At 36.0% G+C, this 26444-nt stretch overlaps 1 protein-coding gene across 4 annotated transcripts in view; it reads right to left on the minus strand.

Moving 5' to 3' along the window:
- The window catches only part of SBF2 (SET binding factor 2), a 269535-nt gene that overhangs the window by 125289 nt on the left and 117802 nt on the right, over nt 1-26444 (minus strand). For all 4 annotated transcript variants that reach the window (XM_074585940.1, XM_074585939.1, XM_074585938.1 and 1 more), the window contains exons 4-6: nt 18544-18657; nt 16761-16871; nt 14417-14522 (exon numbers count right to left, since the gene is read on the minus strand). In XM_074585940.1, the coding sequence (XP_074442041.1) occupies nt 14417-14522; nt 16761-16871; nt 18544-18657 (331 nt within the window). The remainder of the gene's footprint in view (nt 1-14416; nt 14523-16760; nt 16872-18543; nt 18658-26444) is intronic.

The raw sequence follows: 26444 nt of genomic DNA on the forward strand, positions 1-26444 counted from the left end.
CAATATCAGCTGTGCTCTGTCAAGAGTCAAGCAGATGGTTGTCATCCAAACCCAAAATTACACAGGCACAAAGAAACAGGGATTAAGCGCAGTATACGATCTACTTAGGAAGACACACAGTGATGTCTGTCATTTGCATGTTGATACCACTTCATTATTACTAGTTTCATTAAATCCTTCTGCCGATCTACTTAAAGGAGCAGCAAAAGCCCTCTGAGTCTTCAAACATAACTCTTCCAATACACTGAGTGAACACGAGCAGCATTTTTTTTTTCCAGAGACAATGATACAGCTAAAGACAGTTAATAATAAAATATCTAGATAATAAAGTCTTCATCCCTGAAAGACAGAAGTGCAAAACCAATTCATATGCACAGTTTTAAAGCTATACATAACCGAAGTGAGATTTACATGAGTGTGTTGAGTGAGTTTTCTAAATAAAGCTGAAAAGACGACAGTAGGTAAGACAGAGAAATAATGGTTTCCTATATAGAAAGTACTCACATGGAAGGGAGGTAAACGCCAAATTTACATGAAAGCAATAACTTTGAATTGTTCAAACATAACCTGCGTTACCAATTGAAGGTTTGCAACGGATCATATGTCTGGCTCATACAGACAGCCTTGATAGGTGCTACTAAAAATAGATGTAGTTACTTTATTTTAAATGTTGTTTTTGTATCTGTTCTTTTTTTTACTGAACACACATCACAACCAAAATCCAGTAAAGAGTAAATGCCAAGAGAATGTCAATAAAAGTAGGTTTGCATATAAGATTAAATTCAGAGATGTTAAGCAGCAGATAATCTTCACATAAATCAAATATGAGAATGATTATTTTTTTTCCTATGGGGAGGGTGGCAAGCAATATTTCTCAATATTAAGCTGTTAACTATCATATTAAACCAGAAGTTTTTGTTCTTTTACTGTCTATCCATACACATGCAGGCATTAACATTTGAGTAATAGTCTATTTGCTGAAATACGATTGATTTTCACATCTTACTTCACACATCTCATCTTCTACTCAGTTATTTAGTTATCTAGTAAGACACCGAAAATAGGAAGCTATTTGGTTTGGATGTTTATCCCATAAATATCTAGTATTCCAGCCCTGAGACATTCATAAGTAAAGATAAACAGTTCCCACATTTTTAGACATTTTTATAGGTGAGTTTCCTTCTTTAGAACTGCCCTTTTAAGAAACACGAATTTATTGTTTGTATCAAATTTTTTGTGAAACCTTCTCTCCCACATACATCAAAAGATACATTGGCAAAATAAGCACATGCTATAAAAATTATTTATAGCAGTTAAATTAGCCAAAATTATCCCTCTTTACTCTGATAGCAAATCTAAAAAAATTGTAATTTGATGTGAAGGAGAAATTATTTGCAACTGCTGATTTATTTAGGTAATCGAAACCAGATACTGCAATTTACCAGCTCTCCAAAGTGATTCACATAGATTAAACTGTCCGAAAGTAAAGGGGGATTTTTGTTCAGCCATGAACAGACATTTTAAACTTCATAAAAAGCATTAAAAAATACTTAACCCAATTTTTTTTGAAATTTCACATTAGAAATTAGGAAAATGATTACAACAAAAAAATATTAACCTTTCTGACGACAGATTCAAAGCCATGCCAGGATGAATAGAAAGCAAATTTAAAAACATGACTTTTTAGAGACTACTGGAATTTATTCTGCATATAAGTTAATTAGCAAAGTATGTTACTTAAAAGGGAAGCAGCACATCAAAATGAAATTACTATATTTATCCCCTCCTTGTCAATCTCGACAATTCAAGAACTGCCTGCGAGTAAAGCCTAAACAACTTGTACACGTTAATGACAGCCTTTTTATGGGACTTAGCCATGTTAGCTAGGTAGCATCAAAAACCTGATATGATGATCTCCACTTACAGATAATCAGCATATCATTATCTTACCTTGAAACCTTAATCTTTATTTACTCATAGGCACAACATGCAAACCAGAATTTCTGAAAATATAAAGGTATATGCTAAAGGTATGCAATATTTCACTTTCACCAATATGAGAAGCATACGGAAACACTTAATGACTTTTTACCTTGATGATGGATATTTTTGTCATCTTTGCAGCTACGGCAAGTCTCGAGTGATTTGAATCAAACTACAATGATTAATTCCAGATAAATATATGGCTTATTTATTTACATAAAATTTTAATTGCAAGTATTTCACTCACAGCTAAGAATAAAGCCGACAGGCAAAATAGAGAATTAAAATCACAAAATTATGGGTAGCTGCAATATGAAAAAGAACAGCATAACATATGGAAAAGACTGCCATGTACAATGGATTGTAAAATATTCTTAGTAGAAATACTACAAATTAAATCCTGATGGAGCAAGTGGATACCCATAATTTGACTGGATTCATTTAAAGCAGAAAAATGTCCTTTAACAAAATGTCCTTTAAAAAAAACAATGCAGTGTGACAGTAATAACCATTATGATCCTTAGAAAGAAAATATCCAAGAATGAGAAGAGTATTGTCATTCTTGAAGCGTACACAGGAAAAACGGTCAAGGATACACAAGAAATTGCAAACATATCTGTTTCCTGCCTAAGGACTACAAAGTCTTTCTCAAGGGACGTAAGTACTGAAGCATTATATTAATGGAATCAAACAAATGCAAAGACAACAAGAACAGAGGGGGCTGACCAGGATATTCTGTTAGAGCTACCTTTAGCCACTGTCAGTTGATATTCATGCAGCATAAAAATCACAGATATTCAATTAAGGAAACTGCAAAACACCATAAACATGAAAAGTGAAAGAAGTCTCTTTACTTTCTTAAAAGATCACATTTGGATCCTCTGCAAAATATTTAGCGATCTTTAAAAATTCTTTCTTTGTGAAATCACATGAGATTTTCCTGAGCTCCCAAGGTACTGATAACTCAGCCCACATTGCACCTAAATAGCAATAATTTAAACATGATTTTACAAGAACAAACGGAATGAAGTTTCTATAGAACTGTTTTTTCTTTCCTCTTCAGCACAAGTATTAACACCGAAGTTTTGAAATTTAAAGTTTTCCAAGGTCTTATGATTTTTCTATCAAATTTGTTTTGGAATAATGAGAAAAGCTATTTCTGCATTCATACCAGCAAAAGTAGAAAGAAAAGTAATCTGTTCCAAGTAGGATCTGTTTCAGAATTTTCTATAAGCAGAGGTAAGCCTCTTTCGCCTTTTCTAAATTTGTTTATTTATTAGACATTTGGTTTTTAGAGTTTACAGTTTTCTCATCTCTGGAAATAAATAATCTGTTTTTACTCTTCTGAGAGGTGTTTTCTGAAGTCCTACTATAAATAGAAGATTACTCTCTTCTCAAATATCTCAAAAGAAATTTTCACTTAAGCATTTAAAAAAAATTAACCTCATTGTTATAAGGCAACAGTAATGTGTAATTTTATTATTTACCATCTTATTTTAAAAGTTTCCTTTTAAAAAACAGCTCAAAAACAGCACTTTATCACATACACAATTTCAAGTTTCTTTACTTTAATGGTAGTATTTACTTATGAGTAATACTTTTGAGATTTATAATGTGCTTAAAATGAACTACTGCATATTTTGTATCATTAAAAGAGGCATAAGCAATATAAGTTTGGACTGGATAAAAAGTAAGCAAGCATCTCATTTCACGTGCTTTGTTGTTCTGCAAAAAAATGAACAGTACAAGGAATATTGGTCCCTGCTTCCCAATGTATTTCAGAATCGTGTCTACTGGCGGCTGGCATCACCAGTGTTATACTGGTAATGGCAGAGCTCTCAGTGTATGCACATATGACAAGCAAATGTAAAAAAACTGAACAGCATGTACTGAAGGAGTAGTTTGACATTACCTGACTGGAAGCTGCTCTAATGGCTGTCATTGAAAGGGAAGGTCTTATCCCACCCACGCGCTGCTGCTGCTTTCTTTACACCTGCGTTAAAGCTCACGAGAGCCCCAGGTGAGCTAGTTCAAGCTGGAAGAGGGATGGATCTGTTCTCATGGCACCGCTTTGGTATTAGACTGACAACTGCAGCACCAAACCACAGCCTGAGACCGTTGACAGGAAACAGATGTGGCTTTCCCTCCTTCCACCCTCTGTATATTCTCTGTTAACTTGGTGAGATAAAATAGCTCAGCACGGGTAAGGCAAGCACCACTTTAGTACAGGGGATGGGGGAGAACTGTGCAACTGGAAATGGACATTCACAAATGGGATCGGCTGCCTGGCAGCTGTTGCTGGGGAAATGAAGCCTCAGTGGCTGTCCACAAAGCACAGTTACTTGGGAGTGCAGAGGAGTCCCTGTACAAAATTCACTATCACAATATCCCTTTATTTCCAACAGCATCTAAAAGAACGCTTTCTTTTTGTTCTGCTGTTGCAGCAGTAAGGGCCCATTAGCAGTAAATGCCACATCAAATCCCTTGGTAATCTATTTGTTCTTTGACAGACTACACAAATCTACTTGGAAAGCTTGAATGGCAAATTCTCTTTTGCTGGGTTATAGAGCTAATCGCAGCTCACTGGCCACTGGGATTTAAACTGAAACTACAACATAAGCCAGCAGCATTCACTCATGCAACATGTGGTGCCAGGTTCCATAGGCTGGAGAGCATACAATTTATTAAGATCAAAGACTGAGTAGAAGTTTCTTGATTATATGCTCCAATAAAACTTAATTTAATTCATACATACTGTTAAATTCCATGAAGGGTACATTTGTTCCCATCACACAATATATAGCAACTCGCGGAAAGAAAAAAAAAAATATCAAGTGAGTTGGGTAAGATGTTTGTAAACAACCTGACAAAGGTAAAAAAAGTTCTGGTTCATACCACTGAGGTCTCATAACAAACAGGAGATGTGAAAAGGCCCCACACTGATGCTCTGATCTTATGCATCTCCCAGTTATAGGTATCACTGTACTGAAAATGCTGCATTTAGTCGCTTCATACATTGTGCAAATTAAATCTCTCACTGCTTAGCTGCCCTCACATTATTTCTGAAGTATATTTTGAAGAATGAAGTATTAAAATATAAACAATTCTTGCTCTGTGTTGAAGACACTAGGATTTTCTTAGTCAACAAGTTGAAGCCAGCTCACGTGCTGACTGTGCAGTGACCCTTTCATAATGTTTCCCAGCCATACAAATACACGTATATATTTATCAGGAATGTCTCTTCCCATTTACACAGTAATTCGATATAGTCATCTGTTGGCATAAAGTACACTGCATGAGAGGCTGAACATTCTGTCTCCCCTAAAGCAGAATTAAAATAACAAGAAACTATTACATTACAGAAAATATTCCTCAAAGTGTCAACAAATCTAGTCAAAAGCAAAAATTCTGGGTATTTTAACATATCCTGGATTTAGAAACATAGCACTGAAGGATCCAGCCTTTTACCATCGTGACTATATCAAACAAACTGATCAAGCTTCATCTCAAACGTAGTGATACTGCTTGTCATTACTACCCACAACGGAAGGTGTTTCAGAATTTTTCTCCTCCTATAGTTAGAAATCATCTTTTATCTTCAAGTCTTAATTGACTCATGACCTTTTTGAATTAGTTCGTTCTTGATGCTCACCATTTTCTGTAGCTTAAGTAGGTGTACCCACGAGCTCCTTTCTCTGAACATATTGATGTAAAATGCAGCAAATGGTAACACATATGGTCTATGATACAGAGTAAAATAAAAGGGCAAAATACAGCAGAAAAACCTAGTGTTCAAAAAAAGCTGCCTTTAAAAAAACAATATGAGCAATAATATGACCAACAACTTAAATATTCCTTTCAGATTTTGGGATTTATGTTTTCTAAAGGAGGCTACACTTTTTAAGCAGTAGAACTACTTTTACTTTCATTCAGAATAAAAAAGGTAAAGCAGAGCCTGTTCTACGAGTATTGTCAGTTTAAAAACTAGCTATCATTAAAGTTAGCTAATTTGAGGAAAATCATAATTAATTTTTTCCCTTTTTGGTTGGATAGGTATTTTCTAATAATCATGGTAAAATTATTTATATTTTAATGTTATAATATAACCGTATAAAACTTATATGAAAGTTATTTACAAAGATTCATTGGTTGGGTTTTTTTAAGTACAAAATGTCAAGTCTTACCTAAAAAATCTTAATCACAGAAGTAATAAGTTCTGGCTCTGCTTCCTATTGTTTTCCTGACATGGTTCCATATAAGATCCATCTGCCTTAGGAATTATTTGAGGTATACCAGATGAGAGTGCAAATCTATAAAATAATAACTGTGACTATAAAAAGTAAAGTCAAAGAGACTTTAACAGGTAGCCATGAATAGCCCTGCTCAGCAAAACACTGAAAAAAATAAATTGCTGTAGACTCAGAGGTCTTTTGATAGAGCTGAACAAGAATGGGCTGAGCTACACATCAAAATGGACTGTTAGCCATGCACCAAAATATTACATTTACAGACATTAAACTAAAAGCTTCTTGTGTATTTTTTTCCCCACAGCCTGAAGAAATACTCAAATTCCCAAACATTAATATGCATCAGTTGTTCCACAGTTCGTGTCTACATGACCAACCTGATCTAACTCTAAAGCGGGCCTACTTAAGAGTCTGGGGTTGGACCTTTTAACTTTCAGCCATCCATTCATAAATAACCTAAATTATTTACAGTTCTATACAAGCTCCTCCATCATGGTAAGAGACAAGGAATTCGGGCACCTAACCCCTCTGTGAAGGATCAACTGCCAGATCATTCAAGATGACCAGCTTTCCTTTCCCTGAGTGCAAACTACTGCAGATAACCTGGCACCGACCGCGACTGCCGAGTGTTACTGCTGTAAGTTCACACACCACAAATGCCCAGCCTAGCTGTGTACTGGGCCAGCAGAAGTTTCTGGGTTTAATCATTCTTAAAAAGAAAAAAGGTAAAATTTATTTTAAGTTATTAACAATAATATAAACTGAAGTAATTAGCAGCTAAACAAACATTATGAGCTGCCACTTACCTATGCTTTTATATGAATAATTATCCCAGTGTTTAACTACGGACCAAGTCCTATACCATGCCACTAGACAACATGCATCTTTTGACTTAAGCCAGCATAAAGTTATTCTATGGTGAACTCTACTGTCTTCTGAAACCGAAGAATTATTTAAGTAGTTCCATTCACAGTACTGGAAGATACCGGGCTCTTTCTTAAACAACTATGTAGTCCAGAATACAGTTCCTCTACATGACTTACACATTCTAAAAAGCTAAAAGAACCATCACCAGCAAAAATTAAAGACTATCTGTGAAGGAGCAACAAGGTAGTTTATGCTAGCTCAGCAAAAAGAAAGTCAAATTCCAGGGTCACTGAGAAGGGAGATTAAAACCAATATCCGCAAGCGTAAGACTGCACAATTGGGCTGTGCTCCTAGGAAAGGAGAAATATCTGCATCCTGCTTGCTACTGACTATCAGAAATGCAAAACGGTGTTTGGATCCAATTATTCTAGACAATTTCCACCTTGGTATTTAAGCCCTCCCTTATTATACAAGAAGAAAATAAGTTAAGTACTTATGATAGGCAGTATCTTATGATCTTGCATGAATGTGAACTCTTTTCCTAAGCATTCAGGTTCTCTTGCTCTTAAACTACATGTGACACACAACTAAGCTTTTCAGCCTTTCCCCTATATAGTTTAACCATAACAGACTTGTAAACCACTCACCTTTGACAGCACTGCTAATATTGCATTCTTTTGGTATATACGGGTCTACTAATTTGCAAACTAACTAGTGACAGTCAGTAGACTAAAAGATCTTTTTCTTCAGCAAGATACCTCACACTTGAACTTTTCGGCTGCCCAGTGGTGTTGAGCTCTGACTCAGCACAGTGGTTCTTTGTATTTAGAACCGAAACAAAAAATTAAGAGATCTCCACCAGATCATTTCTCTGCATTCTCCATAGGTCAACAGCTGCTGAACTGCGGGATGTTTATCTTTGTGATACATAAACAATCATGCTCCAGTAGCTCACATCATAATTTCTGAGGTACTGTGTTGGGAAACAATAAAGCGTTGGAAAGGTTGTTAACAGATGAAGCCAGCTTTATTGCGGAAGGCTGAAAGCCTGACCAGTGTGCATATGTTAAGACGAAGAGAGACCTCTTTTCTCAGGATCAGACTATATCAGGCAGGTAGTGGTGCACGACTACATCTCTTGTAGGACTTGCAAAGCTCAATTTTTAGTATCACAGGGATCAAAACTTATTGTGAAGAACTAATATCAAAATATCAACTTTCTCCAGACTTTTTGAAGGTAAACAGTGAAAATTGAAGAACCATCAGCTGCCAGAGACCAGCAATGGCACACTGCTCCATAACAGAAGGCAAGGCAGGTATGGAAACAAGGCGGCAAGGGGCAGTAATATCACCAACAAGTGGTGGACTGCCACACCACCCAGAGAAAGATAAGTTGGGTAGGTCTGCTGAGAGCAGTTAGGTTCAGCCAAAAGTCAAGATAGCCAGACAAAACCATAGTGATGAGAAAGGTCTGAGGTCAAGCCAGGAATTCAAGTCAGCATGGTAGGGACAGGATCAGGTCCAGCAATGGCAGCCAAGTCAGTCACAGTGATCACCAGGCAAGTTCACAGTCATGAAGAAGACCTGAGATCAAGCCAGGATGTCCAGTTCATGGGTGAGGACCTGGGTCACAGAGTCATGCTGCCTGGCACAAGCATTGCTGCAACACGGCTCAGGCCTGAGCTTAAGTACAGCATCCAAGCGAAGAGGTCAACAGGCCCCTCGTTCTTACGTCTTTCGCATAGCTCTTTCCTCAACAGCCTGAACCAAGGCTGCACAGCTGTGCTACATCAACGCTGACCTTGAGCATAGGCAGCTCAGCCCTGCAAGGAGGGGTGCCGGGGGCTGTTGATGCGCTCAGGGCCCTGACATCAGCTTTCAAAGGAAATACTTACAAGAACCAAGGACAGAGCCTGCTGAGCCGCCAGCCTAAGCAGAGTCCCAGGCTTCTGAGAGCTAAATGTATGCTGAATGTTATTGGCGCAACTACAGAACCATTTGAAAAAAATATGTGGGTTTTAATGAGTTAATCAAAATTGTAAAGTGCAAGCCTGTCAGTTTAAAATCCCTCCGCACATACAAATATCTACATCCAAATGGAGATGGAACAGCGTACCTTCATTAAAAAAAGTATTAAAGTAATGCTGTTGTAATTAGGTAAGATCTTCCCCCCGAACAAATTTTTGAACACAGAAAACAATTTTAGTATATTCATTATCAAAACAAAAATATTAAAGAAAATCCCATCGTCCTTCATTATTTTCTAACAAATCAAATGACTGAAAAATGAGAAAATACATAATTTATTTTACTTCTGTAAAAATTATAAACAGGTATGACAGTTAATATATGAGCCCATCATTTTGTTATAAATGGATTTATCACTATACAGTTTTGGTTCCATGACTGTTTAAACCAAGAAAAATCATCACTGTCAATGTCCCAACCATGGAAACGTGTGGAAAAACATTCACTTCTATTTGCTTGCTTAGTGTTAATTAATTAATTTTAAGCAGCTCTCTGTGGTATCAGAGAAGTATCTGCTCAGGTGCAAAAGAAAGGTGGGAATAACCAAATAGGGAGAAAGGACAGACAATACCCAGAACCTCTCAGACTCAAGTCACAGTGTTGAATTTTGGAATTGTATAGCCATATTAAAAAAAAACATGTTGCCAGTTCTATTAATACTGGAGTGGAGCATTTTAAACTGTTTGTACTGAAGTACTTCCCTGCTCATCCACTCTGTTATCATCCCATGCTTCTGCCCTAATATTTATATTTTGTGCAACTGTAACAATCTTTAGAAGTTTAATCAACCAATCACTTGTGACATCTGGAATTACTGATAATTAATGACACTGCGGTCTTCAAATATACTATTTATAAAATATTTGTTTTAGAGGCTTTATATACTGCCTAATGGTATACGCACAATGTCTAGATTAAAAGTATTTAAAGATATGGAAAAGGACTTAAGGATAATGATGCTTAACACTTTCATCTAAGTTACACCATAGGTTGGACAAATAAAAGACAAGCTTGCCAAGCAACCTGGCTCAACCAAGCACTAACATTCATCTTCTTCCTCTTCCATCTATTTAATCTCTATTCTACACAGCCCTGAATTCAAAAGCGCCCTTACCTCGTGTCTTCATCCAGAAGATTCAAAGTAGAATTTACTTCAAAGTTTCATTTTTGCCGTTTAAAAAATTACTTTCTTTGTAACACCGAAAGACAGTCCGAGTTCTACTGAAAATACTTGAGTGGTGAAGTAAAGACATGAGGCAGAAAACCAGCACAGACAAATGAAATGGAACAGAGGAAATAAGGGGATAGAAAAACAGCCCGGATAAGAGACTAAACAAGAAGGAAAGGAAGGAAAACCTCCTTTGTCTTTGATTACAAAGTTCTTGTTTTGCTGTTCAGGTCCCCAGTGTAATTTTGTGCCTTCGGTTCTTTGGAAAAAACTGCCCACTGGGAAGATGGAGATGTAGGTCTCAGACAGAAATGACTGAATATGGCAGTGCTGAAAAACCATACTGCCAGCAGAACAGAGAAGGCAAGTTGGGTTGGAGTTTGGAGAAATGAAAAGAGCTTGAGGCAGAAACACAGGAATGTACTGTTAATAAAGTGAGAGAGAAGAGAAATATAACCAAAATCTCCTTTGAGCCTGAAGAAGGCTACTGTGTTTTGAAGCTTTTATAGATACCTACTATCTTACTAACAGACAGCGAGAAATAGAAGAGTACTGAAAGTCTTCTAGCTACCACAGATTATTTTAAAAAGTAACTTTATGATTGCTGTTTTTCCAGCTAATCCTTGTTGATGAAATAATTTTTAGGTGTAGCAATCCAGCTACAGGCCTGGCTTTTATCACATTATTCCCATATACTTATTTTTTAAATAAAAAAAGAATGTATGATGTAAAATGTCAAACACTGCTGTTCCTTATTATTAAGCTTAAAACCTTTGGGGATGTTTTTCCCAACTGTAGTTTAACGCCTAAGTAAAAATAAGGTCTATTTCCAGATATGCTGCGAACTTGGTAATACAGGGAGGGTCATCCGCTGACACAGTATTATCCTGCCAAGCAGAAAAAGCATGATGAGACTACTATTGCACAATATTTCTCAAAATAAATGTTGAAATTACTTTTGTATCTATTCATAGTGGTAAATTTTGTCTTGCTGCCCATCTTCTTCAAAGAAAGAGCTATTTTTAAAAAGGTGATTTATAGAGTTCACAAATATTTTTCTAGCTACTCTTCAATTTTCTATTAATAATTTAAATAGGATTAAGTGACTTGTACCAGAAGAGAAATAAACGAACATGTCGTTATTTGACAAACAGCCTAGTCAATATTTGTGTCCTGAACACAAGCATTTGATGATAACAGCTGTCATTAAAGTAATTATCCAACACCACATTGGACAACAGAAGTAGAATGCTTTTGCTCAGGTTCATAGAGACATATATGCATGAAGATCCTGTTCAAATGGAATGAGAGAAACAGAGCAAGTGTGAATATCATTACAAAAAGCACAAAAAACTTCTGACAAGCTCTACTATGATCTCCAGAGGAAAGGATTAGTCCTTATCTTGGAAAAATAAACTTTTTCAAAGGGATGAGCTAAGAGGTTCTACCACTCGTCCTTCCGGACTCACTGCCTTTGATTCTTCGTAAGACTACATGAAAAGTGAGAATAAATAAGAATTTATTTAAAACAGCCAGTTTATGTTTCCATGTTTCAACAACCATTGCAAATAGTCATATGTAGCTGTATTAACAACTCTTTTTTAGTAAATCTGAACAGAAATTTAGCACTAACAAACCTTATCCTTAAGAAGACGATGATAGTCCACCATCTACATGTGAAAAGAACTATGTGCTATTCTGTAAAGTGATGTACGCTATGAATATGAAAACATTTTTTAATTTGTGTCCTTAGAGATACAAAGTGATTCTACCTTTGTGCTGTATCCCCAGATACTTAGACACAAAAAATTTGAAAGGGACATCAACTAGAAACTGAGACACACTAGGGGGTAGGGGAGGGGGGATGGGGAGAGAGAGAAGGAAAAAAAGAAGAATTAACACCAGGGAAAAAAAAGCAGTGATCAAAAATAGGAGATAGGAAAAGTCGGTCGAGTAAGTCTCTTTTGCAAAGGGTTCAAGTAGCTGCTTAAAAAAAATTTTAAAAAGCTACTGCCAACTTATTTGCTTATTGCTTAACTAATTTCAGGCCCGTTCCCAAGCAATTACTACTGTCCTCATCATGCCAAAGAATAGGAGAGAGACAGGAAGAGGACCTTCACGAGACCATTAGACAAGCTGTTGCTAATAGTTCTGATAGTCTCGTAAAAGACAAAATTATGCCACAAAAGAAAACAAGGCATATTGAGACAATTCTTTTTTTTCTGCAAACTTGTATGATCTCTTCAGGGAAACAGGATGTAAGTCTACAGCTTCTCTTTGTGAAGATTTGCCAAGTTTTACAATCACAGACTTTCTTTTGTCTCTCTCTTCTTCAGGCCACCTGAAGTGCCACTAACCAGAATTCTGAGCAATGATTAAGATTTCCTTTAATATCTCCCTTTCTCTCCCCCTCCTTCTGCTGATTTTTGTATCCTTTTGTGTACCATAACTTGAAAGGACACCTGGTAAGCATGGGTTTAATGACTCTTGTACTTCTTACAAGCCACCAAAAAGCAAGAAAGACTGGACCTCCAAGGCAGAAGAATAGCAAAATCATAGAAATCAGATCGTTTACAGAAAAAAGGCTAAAAAAAGCCTTTTAAAGGGAAAAGAAAAATGAGATGGTAGACAAACAGAATTTCAAAATATAAAGGTAAAGGATCATTGGTTGATAGCACAACAATCTAGCAGTCCTGGTTACACTCCAAATTCTTCAATACTCTGCTATAGTATCTTTAGGAAGTTACGTGACATCCACCTGTATATATTTATGCATTAATAAAACGTGGTTAATAATATTAACTTAAATCCTGTGTGTGTGAAACCAATTTTAAATTCTCGTATGAAGGTTTATAATTCAGTTTTATACACAATGAGTGGAATTAAAAAAGCTAGCTCTGCAAATATGCTCTACAATTGCCCAAAACAGACTGCCTCAACTTAGGTATCACATACCGTACTTATAGAACAAACATACCGTACCACATGGTATCTCATACTGTACTTACAGTACCTCAGACCATATTTTATATCTTCAGAGAAGGGAAAGAGTTGTTGGGCTTATCTATGTTTAAAAATTGCCTGCAGTCTGATCAGAGCACTTTTCATGAACCTTGACATAATAAGCCACATAAAACCTCAGGAACTATGGTATGAATAAGTAGCATCTATACCATGTTAGCTGTGTTTTTTAATTTAAACTGCTACCAACAAAATAACAGTATTCCTTTTGGAATAATATTCTTTTTGGAAGCATACAATTAAATCTTATCAGTACTAGATGGCATTGTGCTCATCAGATCTGATACTGCTTCCTGTGACATAAGCTCTACTGCTCTTCACTATTCTTTTTTTCCAGTTTGCATCCATTCTTATTGTCCATTTATGAGAAGAACGGATGATGACACATATTCTGAGGCCATTTGATTACTTGAGACTAAACATAAGGTTTACTTGTTCAGAAAAGATTATTAACTGCGCCCTTATGCGTGGCTGCTATGAGTTTGTAATTCAAAGCTACTTCACAAACCAAGGGAAAGAAGACTAACAGAGTGTTAAAATTTAACGAGAGAAACAAGATTAGTATTGAGGTACCCAGGAAACAGTGACACAACCTTGTAATTGTAATGAACAAGTAAGCATTTGATGAGGATTGTGTTAGATCACCTTCTTGAAAGACAGAATAACAGACAACGAGAGAATAATATGAATTCCACATAGTTACCATTATCAGTACATAGTGTCTTTTCTACTAGCCTTTTCAGTTACACTAGTTTTATTATTAACTTCCTTGGGGTTTTTTGGAGTTTACACAGTATCCAAGGGGTGGGCAATCTTTTCACTTGAACGTTTTTGTAATTAAACAGAGGCTAGGCTCACTTCTACTCGCCGTGCACTTACAGATAGTAAATATTGGAGATAACTTACTACAAGCAAGATGTACAAAGAGGTTATATGAATGTCTGATTAGGGGATAAAAGCACTATTAGTCATTCTTTCATTCAAAAGAAATTAATATTTACCGTGTAACTTTCTTGGCACATGATTTGATCTGAATGAGAACAGAAAATACCTCACTGTAATTTAAAAAAAGAATTTTTTTTCAAAGCAGACCTAGACATACCCAGTTGCTGAAAGAGAAGAGCCACACTGGTGCCTGTAACAGGAAGGCTATCATGTAGAGGAGTCTGTATCAATTGTCGGTCTCCAGCTCCCAAAGAAAACAATTTCTGTAGAAAGAATTTTTTTAATTAAGTTTAATTTATGTAGAATAAATGCTAATAGTTGTCACTACAATGATAATGACGGTATCACACAGATAAGTGATTCATCCTGCAAAAAGTATTTATTTTGTATACAGAAGTTTAAAGTTAGTAAGAATAATTTAATTCACCAATAGAGATCTGAAATATAATTTGAGGAAAATGATATGTTTCCTTGAATGTGTAGCATGTAGCACTACTTCCTTGCATTTCCACTGAACTAGTTAAATAGTTATGTCTTTGAGGGCATTCAATATTACATTTTCAATAATACGTTAAAAAAAACTTCCAGGAAAAAAAAAACAAAAACAAACAACAACAACAAAGTTTAAAACCCATTCAAATCAGAAAAACACATATTATTTTCTAACTGAAGTTCTACTGTCTGCATGCATGTTTTAAGTATGAACATACTTGTGATATATGGCTGTTGAAGAGGCCACTTCTGCTACTCCTATATTCCTGCTCTGAATATTAAAGTAGAATTAAAACTTTGGTCACCTTTCCAGCATAAGAACATACATCCCTTGAGGGAGGCAGGAAATGGGAGTGAAAGGAATGCATTTGTGTATCACATCCCAAGAAGCACTGTAACTGCAAAATAACCTTGCTTTCCTCTTGAGTAAATCCACATGACATTCAAGCAGCGGGTGATTTCAAGCGGTTACCTTTAAGCACTAACTATGAAGGGGTGGGAGGCATTTCTGTACAAGCCCCTAGTGTGGTACATGGCAGGAGATGTTGAATGTATGAAGATAGCAAGCTCCAGTTGCTGCACAGCAGATGTGTGAAACCAAAGTGCTGCACAGTAAAACCAAGCAAGACCCTGAGCTGTAACAGAGATGTCTTCCCCAGCACTTTAGCAGCAGACTCGGATGCAGGTCAATGACTAATTTCGCAGTAGATTGTTTCAATAGTGGACACATGAATAACCTGGGAGGGTCCTCAAGGACTTCTCAAGACAAACATCAGAAGAGTGTCCTCATTCTAGGATATATAATGCTCTGGAAGCATGAAGCTTAAGAAAGAGAACCGAAAAACTTAATTTCTGGTTAAAATGGTAGCTTGACACTAGCAAATTTAAGTTCATAGGTTCAAGTGGATCACCAAAAACTGTAATATGAGTAGTTTTCCACTGGCGAAGAGGGTTTCTGATAGGGAGATACAATCTAATTACTCCCCTTCAAAACCAAAAAGTTTGGGATGCAAAACCAGACAGACGGGGTTGCCTGGAGAGCAGTAAGGTAGATCTTGACTAAGCTGAGAGGACATTTTGCCACTTATAACACTAATTGAAATTCCAAAGCAGTCAGAGCTATGGGAAAAACAGAAAAGAATTAGGGATTTGTATGATTTCAAGAAGGTTGATAATCCATAGGGTGGGTGGGAAGTGTGAGAAAATGTGTATGAAATCAACTTTAAAATACTGCCACATTTGCTTACTTAGTTTCCAGATAAGTTTCCTGATAAGGACTACAATTTCCCAGTAGTGTCACAGCATAAAGTGAATGGCAAGCAAACCAGATTGAATTGCCTTGTCAGAAACCCACAAATGTATACGAATAATTTATTTAAAGTAAATCAACAAACAAACCTGACTTTCTGCTCACAGAAAACACAGATAAAAAGCAGAAAGAAGTGTAGATGCTGGAAAACTTTTTTCTTACTTTTGAATGCATGGACTACCTGGAATATTTAATTACCGCCGAGAAAACCATGTCCAAGTTACTTGTTTAGCATTTTTACAAAATTAATGAAAATATAAATTTAAAAGAGTTACCAAAGAAAAGACCAGTGAAATCCTAAACTGCATCAAAGAAAAGACACAGGTAAATGAACTGAAGTGAAGGACATGTTAAAAAATGGCAAGGAAAAAGAGTCTTTAAAAAAATCTGTAGCAAGCAGAACTATTCCCGAATGTACATTATTATTAAAAACTGAACTTATACAAACTGCTTGATTTGTTACTATGCCTTGTAAAAAGCCAACTCAGTGACAAAATTAACCCTTTGACCTTATCCTGGAATGGAATTTTTGCTGTCTTTAGAAGACAGGCCACAGGGAAAGCACTCACAGGCCACAGGGAAAGCACTCAGCTGAACTATGATCTTTTTTTTTCTTCAAAAATATTTCAAGAATTTATTTTTTGTTTTCTTCATAAATTAAATTAACTGGAAAAATACCCTTTTTTCCCCCCCCATTTACCTGAGACCCTCCAGAAGCAGGGACAAGGCATGAACACAGATTTGCAATGAGCGTCTCCAGTGACACGTTCAGGCTGTCCACGTACACAGTATAGATCAAGCCAAGGCAAGCCTAGAAAGGTAGACAAAATACATTAAACTGCTGCACAGGGAAGGAAGATGTCAAATTACTTAAAGATCTAGGTATATAATCTTTTAAAAAATAAGTGTCTTAATAGTTATTTATGTAGTGAAGCACTTTCCTACTGAAGACAAAGTAATTTGCTATAGAAGCAATAATTCATTTAAAAAAAATAGTTTGGCTATTTAGAAGGGATGTATGTGCTGGCAGATGTAGATATATTCTTTTTAAAAAATGAATTAAAAGTTTAATATTTGTGCTTTGTTCATTATACAAAAAAGTGCTTTACTACGAGTTACTTTTAAAAATTACAAAACCAACATAGCTTCAATCTGTGCTTTGAATTCTAGGGACCTAAAATGACTAGTTTCCAGAGTAAAACACTGATGAATTAATGAGCTTCTGAGGCTTGTTTTAAGACTAGTACCAAGGATCAACAATTCCATATGTTATTTAACTTACATTCCTTATTTTATTATTTCAATCTAATTATATTTTTAAAAGAACAGTACATTGACACTTCAGCATTTCCACATTTTTTCTGTGTGGATCCAGTTTTGATTGGGAAATCAAAGATAGAGTTTTATAATTTTTACTAATAATTTAATGTAAGATGATTTAACATTACCTTCTAAGAAGCCTTTGGAAAAAAAGGAAATAAATAACTGTTCCACAGCATCCATTTAGTGCCTTTTAACTACTGTAATTTTGATAATTCAGCAAATATTTTAGGAATTCTCTTCTTAGAAATAATTCCAACGGTAACTTTTCATATAACACATAGTTAAGCTGTGAAACTCCTTGCCACGGGTTTTTGTAAAATGTGAGCGTTAAGAAACTGGACAAATTACGTGAAAAAACCCACACAACTGACACCTCTGGTTCAGGATGTCATTTAACTATCATTCACACTGAACTAGCAAAGTATTTTGTGGAATTATTTCTACAGCCTGCCCTATTCTTACACCCTTTGCTTTGCATTCACTACAAGACACTATCAGAAACAAAATACTGGGCTACGTGGAATTCTAATCTCACTCAGTACAGTCATTCTTAATGTCTAATGACAATTTAACTGTTGAATGATTTCCTCCCTTGATCTGTAAACTGAACTATATTTGTTTCTCTTACTATGTATTAGCTTAATAAAAATGTAAGCTTTTCATTTATCTCAGATCAGCCATATTTCATCAGCTGAAAGTAATCCAAGATCCTAAATCCCTGTCATGCATCTTAATTTGATCTGGAAGAGGTTCTGACATTTTGCATTACATATGGAGGAAAACTAGGATTTCACTATTAATTTACCATTATATATTGAATCAAATATGGTTAATGTGTTGTTTTTACCTGAGCAAGTCTGGGTTTGTCCTAATAATTCCCTTCATTATAGAGTAAATTGAGCCCAGAAAAAAATCTCCATTCCATCTTCTATGTAGATTTAAAACTGCTTGGAGGGTAAAAAAAGAACTGCTTCAACCTATAGGGGCTACTTACTGTCACAGACATTGAATTTTATCTAGTTCGGTCTAAGCCTACTTTTGCTTTTAAATTCCCAAATCAATCCTGAGATGTTTTAAATCAAAAGTACTGTCACTGTTACTCATTAAAACCAGATCTGTCTGCTGACATATATTATAAATGGCAATTACAAGTTCTTTACCCTGAAAATTTCTGGATAATCTAGTCTGGACACCAACACCAGACTTTTAGGAGCAAATACTTCTGCAGGCGGAATTAAACCAGACTCCTCTTCACCTTCAATTTCTTTTGTTCCCTTGAAAACAGAAACACTTCAATTAATAAGCAGAAAGAAACATCAAAATAAAATGTTATCATTCTTACAAGTCAACATTTCTCAGAACTTTACAAAAGAAAGTGAATGCATTATTTGAAACTGGTAATGAAGTCAACTAATAGGAACACATTTCCATGGTTGCCTTAACTCCCTTAAAAGCTTCTAGATGTAGTTCAACTAGTTAAAACTCACCTGGGAAGTCATGCACAAGTGTACTTAAAATGAAGTTCTCTGAGACCGCAGTTTAATGGGACAATATTTCATATTAAATGGTCCCCGTTTCACATTTTAGATAGTGAAGTGGATTATAGAATAGGATCCTTTCACATCAAAGTGTTAGCTGATTTACAATCAACAATACTCCAAATACAGGGGGGAAAAAAATATTTCACAAAAGATGGTTTTGTTGTCTTGCTCATATTCATATAATTCTATTTCTTACAGAATTTCCACCAATGTTACAGCTAAAGTTATCTATAAAGTCATCTCCAGCTCTGATTCATGAATTTGGAATCTAAAGGAATTTCTCCACAAGAATAATAGTTCAGATTTCTCAAAAAATCCCTCAAACTGATGAAACACTAATTTTCTAGTTAAAAAGAAGAGAAAGGTACAATGCAGATAAACTTGCAGTCGTTCATGATATTGCGCAAGTTGCTATAACCTCCTTGCCAGCGCTTACTATTAAAATATTTTATCATTACTCATGGTCAAAACTAAAGATGTCACTAAATACTTTCATTTCTAAAATTCCACACGTTCTTCAACAAATTCATTAGCTGATTAGGTTTCCAAATGACAGAAAGTCCATGCTTTCCAATTTTTGCATGTAATTCTCTCCACCCTCACACCACCCACCAAATTTTTAAGTATTTTATTTGTTCCTCTGACTGAGCATTCTTCTAAGCAAAAATCACTTTATTATCTTAATTAGGAACATGAGAAAAATTACTTCCCCTTCCATATCACAACATGAAATATCTGCCTTCTATTTCTGTCATGTTACTAGTCATCATTTCAGTTTATTAAAAAAAAAAATCCAACATCACTTTTCTATTAAACGGAAGAAAACAGATAGAAATGCTCTTAAATGCCAGGAACGCTGTGAGTTCATGAGCTTTATTTCACAACCTCAATTCAGAATCACAGAATGTACGGTTTCCTTAAGCAAACACATGCATCCAAATAAAAGCAGTTGAAATAATGGTATTAGAAGTACTTTAAAGGGTGACTTAATAAATGCTTTTAATTACGAAAAAGATTTAGTTACAATAAGCTTCATGTGGGAATTTTATTGATGGCTGCACAATCAAAAAAGTTTGGAGGCCACCACCCTACACCATAATTGTTCTTCTAGTAGGAAACTAAACAGGTTCTTTCAAAAACACTTGTTGTTTTAAGTACCCTAAAAGATTTTCTACTGAAACAAAATACATAATAACAGTCCGATCCTGTCTGCACAGTCCTGTGTGCCTTGGTCAGCGTCAAATGGTGGCAGTTGAAGACATTAGCTGTCAGGCAGCAACCATCATCACCTGTGAACCACTTAATCATTTTGGCCTCCACACCAAGACATGCATTTTGTTACATAAATGCTCTCCTCGGTTCTAGCACCAAATTGACAGGTGACTGAAAAGCTCCAGTAGCTAGGTATCAGCTAGAAGCTGCACTGACAGCTGTAGGTTAGTAAAGAGCTACTTCCTAACCTGACCCAGAGGTGAAGGTATCTACACTAGAGCCTTTGCCCACTGCCTTTCCACCCAGGAAGTCAGACTCGGCCTTTCAGGCTTGTGTCCTGAACACGGGGCACGGGAAGCCGCTCCACCACACTCAAGTTCTATGGTAACATATGCTAAAGCACTTCTCACCCACACCACCCCCCCACCCCCCCCCCCCCCCCCCCCCCCCCGAAAGAATAAGATATATAGGTACATGCGTGTGCACATGCGCCCTGGTGCTCTATTTTCATTACTACATAGATCAAAAAAGGGCACCTAATTTTTATATGTATACCAGAGGAGATAAAAATGCTACAAAATATTTTGATGCTTTTTTTAATACACAAACCAAATGAGGTTCTGGCGTTCCTGGAAAACTGCCACCGACATAAAACCTAGGTGGCATTCACTTATGCTATGCCATCACTTGTCTAAGCAAGATACACACACACACACAAAAAAAGTATACGCATAGCTATACGGTGACAAGGGCCCCCTGAACAGAGGAAAGATTAGTTCCTCCAGGACATTCTCCCTGCCTCCAGCAATCTGCAGCTCAGGAACCTCCTGACCTGAGGACGGCCTCCTATCTAAAAAGCAATTCAGCATTCAAGTAAAAATGGTTTAAAAAGAGAGTACTTAACGTTTGTATTAACCAAGCTGTTTTAATAACAGATACATATAATACTTTAATACCAAAGCAAAAACAAGTGTCACAGCAATATATATACACATAAGGTGATAGATATACTTGGCTTTGTACATTCATTCTTACCTAAACAGCAGCCAAAACACACACAATGTACATGCTTAGTCTAGTTTGCATCTCATTTCTAGGTTAAAATTGTGATTCACAAATGAATAGAGAAACACAATATCTCAACAGTCCAATCACATGTCCCACACATGTTCATTTATTTCCATCCATTATAACGTTGACAGGGAGAGTTTTTCATTAATTACAGTTCCCTCTCCCTGCCCCCAAAAATGCAAGAAGAATTTTTAAATTATAGTTTAGTGGTTATACAACTCTAAACATATAATCAACAAGAGTTTATTATATCAACTGCTCTAAAGAGCAATTATGAATTCTAGGCATAAAGGCAAGAGATTCTGGTTATCTGACAAGTTGTGGACCCTGACAACATTAGTAAAAATGAAATTAAAACATATTGCACATTTCTAAAGGCAAGGGAATATGGAAGCTTCTCCAGATTCTCATGGTACTGAGATAATGAAAACTCAGGGTGCGCAGACAGGGTGGAGGTTTCTATAAAAGGCCATTTTCATAAAATTCACTCACCTTCAGATCAAGTCTTGAATTAATTCTTAATTAGTTTTAATTTAAAACTTTAAGGGCACAATAGGAACACAGTATTGAATTGATAAATCAGACTATAAAAACACACTCTTACTTCATAAAAGATACGGAAAAATGTAATGTGACTAGCTGTATTTCTTCCACAGCTAAATGTTCTGACAGGCACGCAGGCACATTATTAGGAGTCACTAGACTAAGTAGATAATCATTGCAAACACATGACTTTTAACCTACTTTTCAAGCGAAGTATTAACAGCAGAAGCATTCTGTAGCAATACTAAATACGAAGCAGTAAAACCACAAACTTAATTCTTTCTAGTTACACTTTTTCTCAGACACATGCACATTTCATCTTTCTTTATCCCCTTTCTCATCTAAGGAAAAATATTCTGTAATCAAAAATAACAAGATAAGTGTTGTTTTGTTTGGTTTTTTTCCTCAATATGTTTTTATTTTATAAATATAGCATTCAGTTTACAACCACATAAAGAACAATTGGACCTTAAAGAAAACCTTACTAATGATACCTAAACTGAAAGATTAATTAAAATTGGTTAAATAAGAAGATAATACTGCTATTGCATTTTATTTTTTTTAACTTAATTATTATAGTTCTGCTTTTGCACTTCTATTGGTTGGGAGAAGATGAAAATTATATTTGGTATACTGCCACGAGGCTTCCCTGATATCTCTCATCTAGACTGTTCGCTGACAGCCCTTCATACTACAGCAGAGCAGATTAAGAATTTTCTTAATTTCAATTAAATATTGAAAGAGATTCTGTCTTTTTTTTATTTCCCCCTTTTTGTATCTACATACAGGCAGACTTTGAAAACAGCTGAGATGAGAAAAAACGTACCACTAGAGAGCAAACTGGTGTTCCAGATGCTTAAAGATCCGTTTAGTTTAAAAGGTGATACACATTTCAAATCCAATTCAGAAACATCTGTGCATTTAGACTGCAAGTAAATGAATGTGTTTTTAACACCAGATTAATAAAGTTCTGAAAAACTCTTCAGTAGGCTAAAGAATAGCTAACAGAGACTGATCTAACTGAAAGGAACTGTATGATGATCTGTGACCATACGTTATTTCACCATGCTTAAAATATTTGGTGCCCTGTAATTACACCTGTGCTTGACTAAAGCCCATCCAGGTACCCCCACTGCCTGCCAAACCCAGAATCCTTTTTTCTTCTCCATCTTCAACTTGGTCTCTAAAGTTATAAGGACAATATAGTGCAAAGATCTGTAAACTATGGCTGACTCAAGTCCATAGAGCAGTTTGTTTACAAAACCTACCAGATAATACTATAATTATTGTTATGTTCATTACAGAACTTCTTAGCCACTAACTTATCCACTATTCCAGCTAACAAAAAGTCTTTGCAGAAATCTTCATCGTGAGGGCTCCTTGTTCACGTACATATGATTGCGACAGTCTGGGCATCTGAAACACAGAAGGTACATAGGAGTCTTTTGGGTTTTTTAAAGACTGCCTGTTTGCTTCTAGCCACCATTGCACCTCTTGGAGAAACAGCACTGCCAAACTGTTAAATTTAGGTATTTCTTAAACAAATTTTAGATCGCCATATTTCAAACTGTCACAAAAACATAGGTACAGCACCACAGTAATGAATGTTAAAACTTATGTCCCATGAGATCCAAAAAAGTATGGGAAACATCAAGATAACCAATTTTAAAATTAGATACAGAATTACATACTTAAAATTGTAAAATAAAATTTAAAAAGCATTTATTTGTTGCGTAAGTGGAACACAGATGAGGATGTATCATAAGTTTCCACAGAAAAATCTTATCTGGTTTTACAGCAGGGTGTTTGATTTGTTTACTTAGCTTTTCTTTTTTCCCTCTTTTCCTGCATAAATAATATATGGTAAACAAACTCAGAAAATGGTGAAACTTCTTTTGAAGGACATATGATGCAGTTTCGTTATGTTCAACTTGTTTGCTATAGCTGTAAAGTGGCTCTTAAGAGTCTGGAGAAAAAAAAAGTGCGCTCTGTGTATTTAAAGCAGACCAATATATTCTTAGACTCAGGATTTTTTCTTGTATCTTAATGAATGTACATAGCCACCTCTACACTAAAAATATATATGTAACTCCTGACAGAATACAGTAATGAGTTTTAGAGGTTCTTACATAAATGAGAATATAGAACTAGAGAGAGCATGAGTGCATATATTTCAACTGTTTGGCTTTCTTCTTTTGTCATGAGAAGTAGCCATTTATCGTATTTCTGACCTAAAGTGATGAGGTAAACTGGAATGTACGATAACCAACTAATTGAACTAATGTCATCGCTTTATAGTTTATGAACTTAGTCAATAAAAATAGCTGAATTAATAAATGCATTTGTGCAAGCATTTGAAAAAAAACCTCACAAAATAATAAAAATTCACAAGACCAAATAAAAAAAAATAACCAGCATTAATCCCCTGACTGATAACCAATACTTTAGAGAAATCAACTGTGATCAGCATGGTTCATCATCATTCTGCTGTTTATTTGTTTGCTTGTTTTCTGAGAACAATTTGTTCCTCACAGTTTAGCCAAGGGATGTAAATGGCACCAAGCCCAAGCCAGACAAATTCAGACTAATTATTCAAGCATTTTTAAATAAGGAAGGTAACTGACAACTGGAGTTACCTATCGACTGATCAGGCATAATGTCCCAGTTCCACAGTCTAGAAAAAGGTTTAATACATTTTTAATAGATGCTGTTAAAATCAACTTGTGGTCTTGATACTCATATTATTAAACAAGGTAATGCTTTCCTTTACATTGGTGTCCTTTTGCTTCAAAACTCCCTCTATATTCATAAAAAGTGCAAGAACAACTGGGCACAGTTTGCAGACATTATAGCACACAGGAACCGTAACTAACCCTCCTCTGCCATCTTTTCACACCCATCTTCAGAACTTGGACGTGTCCATCTTAATACTTTAACCTGTGTGCCCAAGCCTGCCATTTATCAAATCTCCAACACTGAAGGCTCCTAGATAAAGCAACTCTGGACTGCCACCCAACTCTCCAAGCCTATCAGCTGTCCATCCAGTCTTCACTGACATTGGCTCTGACTGCCCCCAGTTGGATCACTACGTCCTCCCGGGTGTCTGAAGCGCCTTTGTGGGTGGCAGCTCTGCGAATTGCCTTTGTTAGAGATGCCACTCCTCTTCAGACATGATAATCCAGACATGCCAACCATACATCTCCACGCTGAGGACATATGCTACTGAAGTCAGTGCGTTTAGGTCTGATTAACACTGAGTGGAGACAAATTAGGTTTATCTTCACGTCAGAGTGAGGAAAATCAATTTAAACTGAGGTACTAATAGAAAAGTAAGAAAACACAGAGCATTAGATGTAGCTTTACCACTCTGAAAGGTGGAAGCTGGCAGGCATTATTTGAAACTCTAAGGAAATCAAATGTGAACAGAAAGTGAAATCAGAATTGTACTTTTATTTCATACAGTCCTAGGGAGAGAAAGGACATCTCTCACTACAAAACTTTCACTCTAGTACTTCATTATAACTGTCAAAACCAGTCTGCCCTATGCAAAATTTTGCACTGAAATTGCGCCAAGTTCAGCAAGCCCAATGTTTTTCTACTAACTGCTCAGTAAAGAAGATTTAGAGACCGCGCATAATTTCTTATTTTAAGAAAAATTATTTAAAGTTTGCTTTAGTAATCTCGTGCCAATTGCTCATTTGGGATGGATCCCTTTCTCTCCATGTGACTTGGTCTCTGTTGGTCTTATTTGCAGCCAAATACACTCTTAGCTGGTTTATTAACAATCAAAGGCCAAAAAACATTCAGCATCAATTCATTTTATTTACTTTTCAGATTATACAAACGCATGTATCCAATAAATTCTAACACATGTACAAAAGTTAAAATAAACTTAGCTGACCGCTTCCAGAAGACAAATCTGCATCCTGCCCCCAATCTGTTGAACTGAACTAAAACCACAGGTGAATAGATGTACTTCGTGGCTTGTCTACATGCACAGAATCCTGCAACCGCGGCTAAACTTACACTGGAATAATTATACCAGCATAAAAGCCATTATCTTGATTTAATAATTTCAAAACAGGAAAATAAACTGTAGTAATGCACAGTGTAGAGTTTATCAACTAAAAAAGAAAAGGATCAAAGACAGAAATTATGTGAAGATTGTAAACTTATCAAAAAGAGTAACCCTAAGTCTCTGTAAGAGGTCATCTCATTCACTCCCTAACTACTACTGACGCTTCAGAGTACTCATATATGACAATAAGAAGTTTGCACTGCACCTTCCAGCATTACACAATTTACACCACCATCTATTGGTGTCTATTGTGTCTATTAGGTGTTTACCATTTAATACACCTCACTTTGAAAACTCCAGAAGGTGCTTATATGCATTATCATCTAAACACACTGAAAGAACTTTGGAACAAAAGTAACCTGGTACCCACGCGTTCCAGCTTTCAGTCCAGCATATGCAGCCATAGTGTAGTTCCCGAGTAGGCCATCAGGCTATGCACACCCTGGAGATCTGGGAAGTCAAGGTAATGCACATGCAGTTGCCCTATAAACGCTGAAATTTCATGGGGCACTAATCAATAGCATTAAATAACTGCTTTCAACATGTAACCTTAGCACTGAAGAATGTTAAAGAACTACAGTAACGAGTCTTTAGTAAGAACTATGCATATGCAAAT

The sequence above is a fragment of the Larus michahellis genome, chromosome 4 (genome assembly GCF_964199755.1).
Source record: "Larus michahellis chromosome 4, bLarMic1.1, whole genome shotgun sequence".
NCBI lineage: Eukaryota > Metazoa > Chordata > Aves > Charadriiformes > Laridae > Larus > Larus michahellis.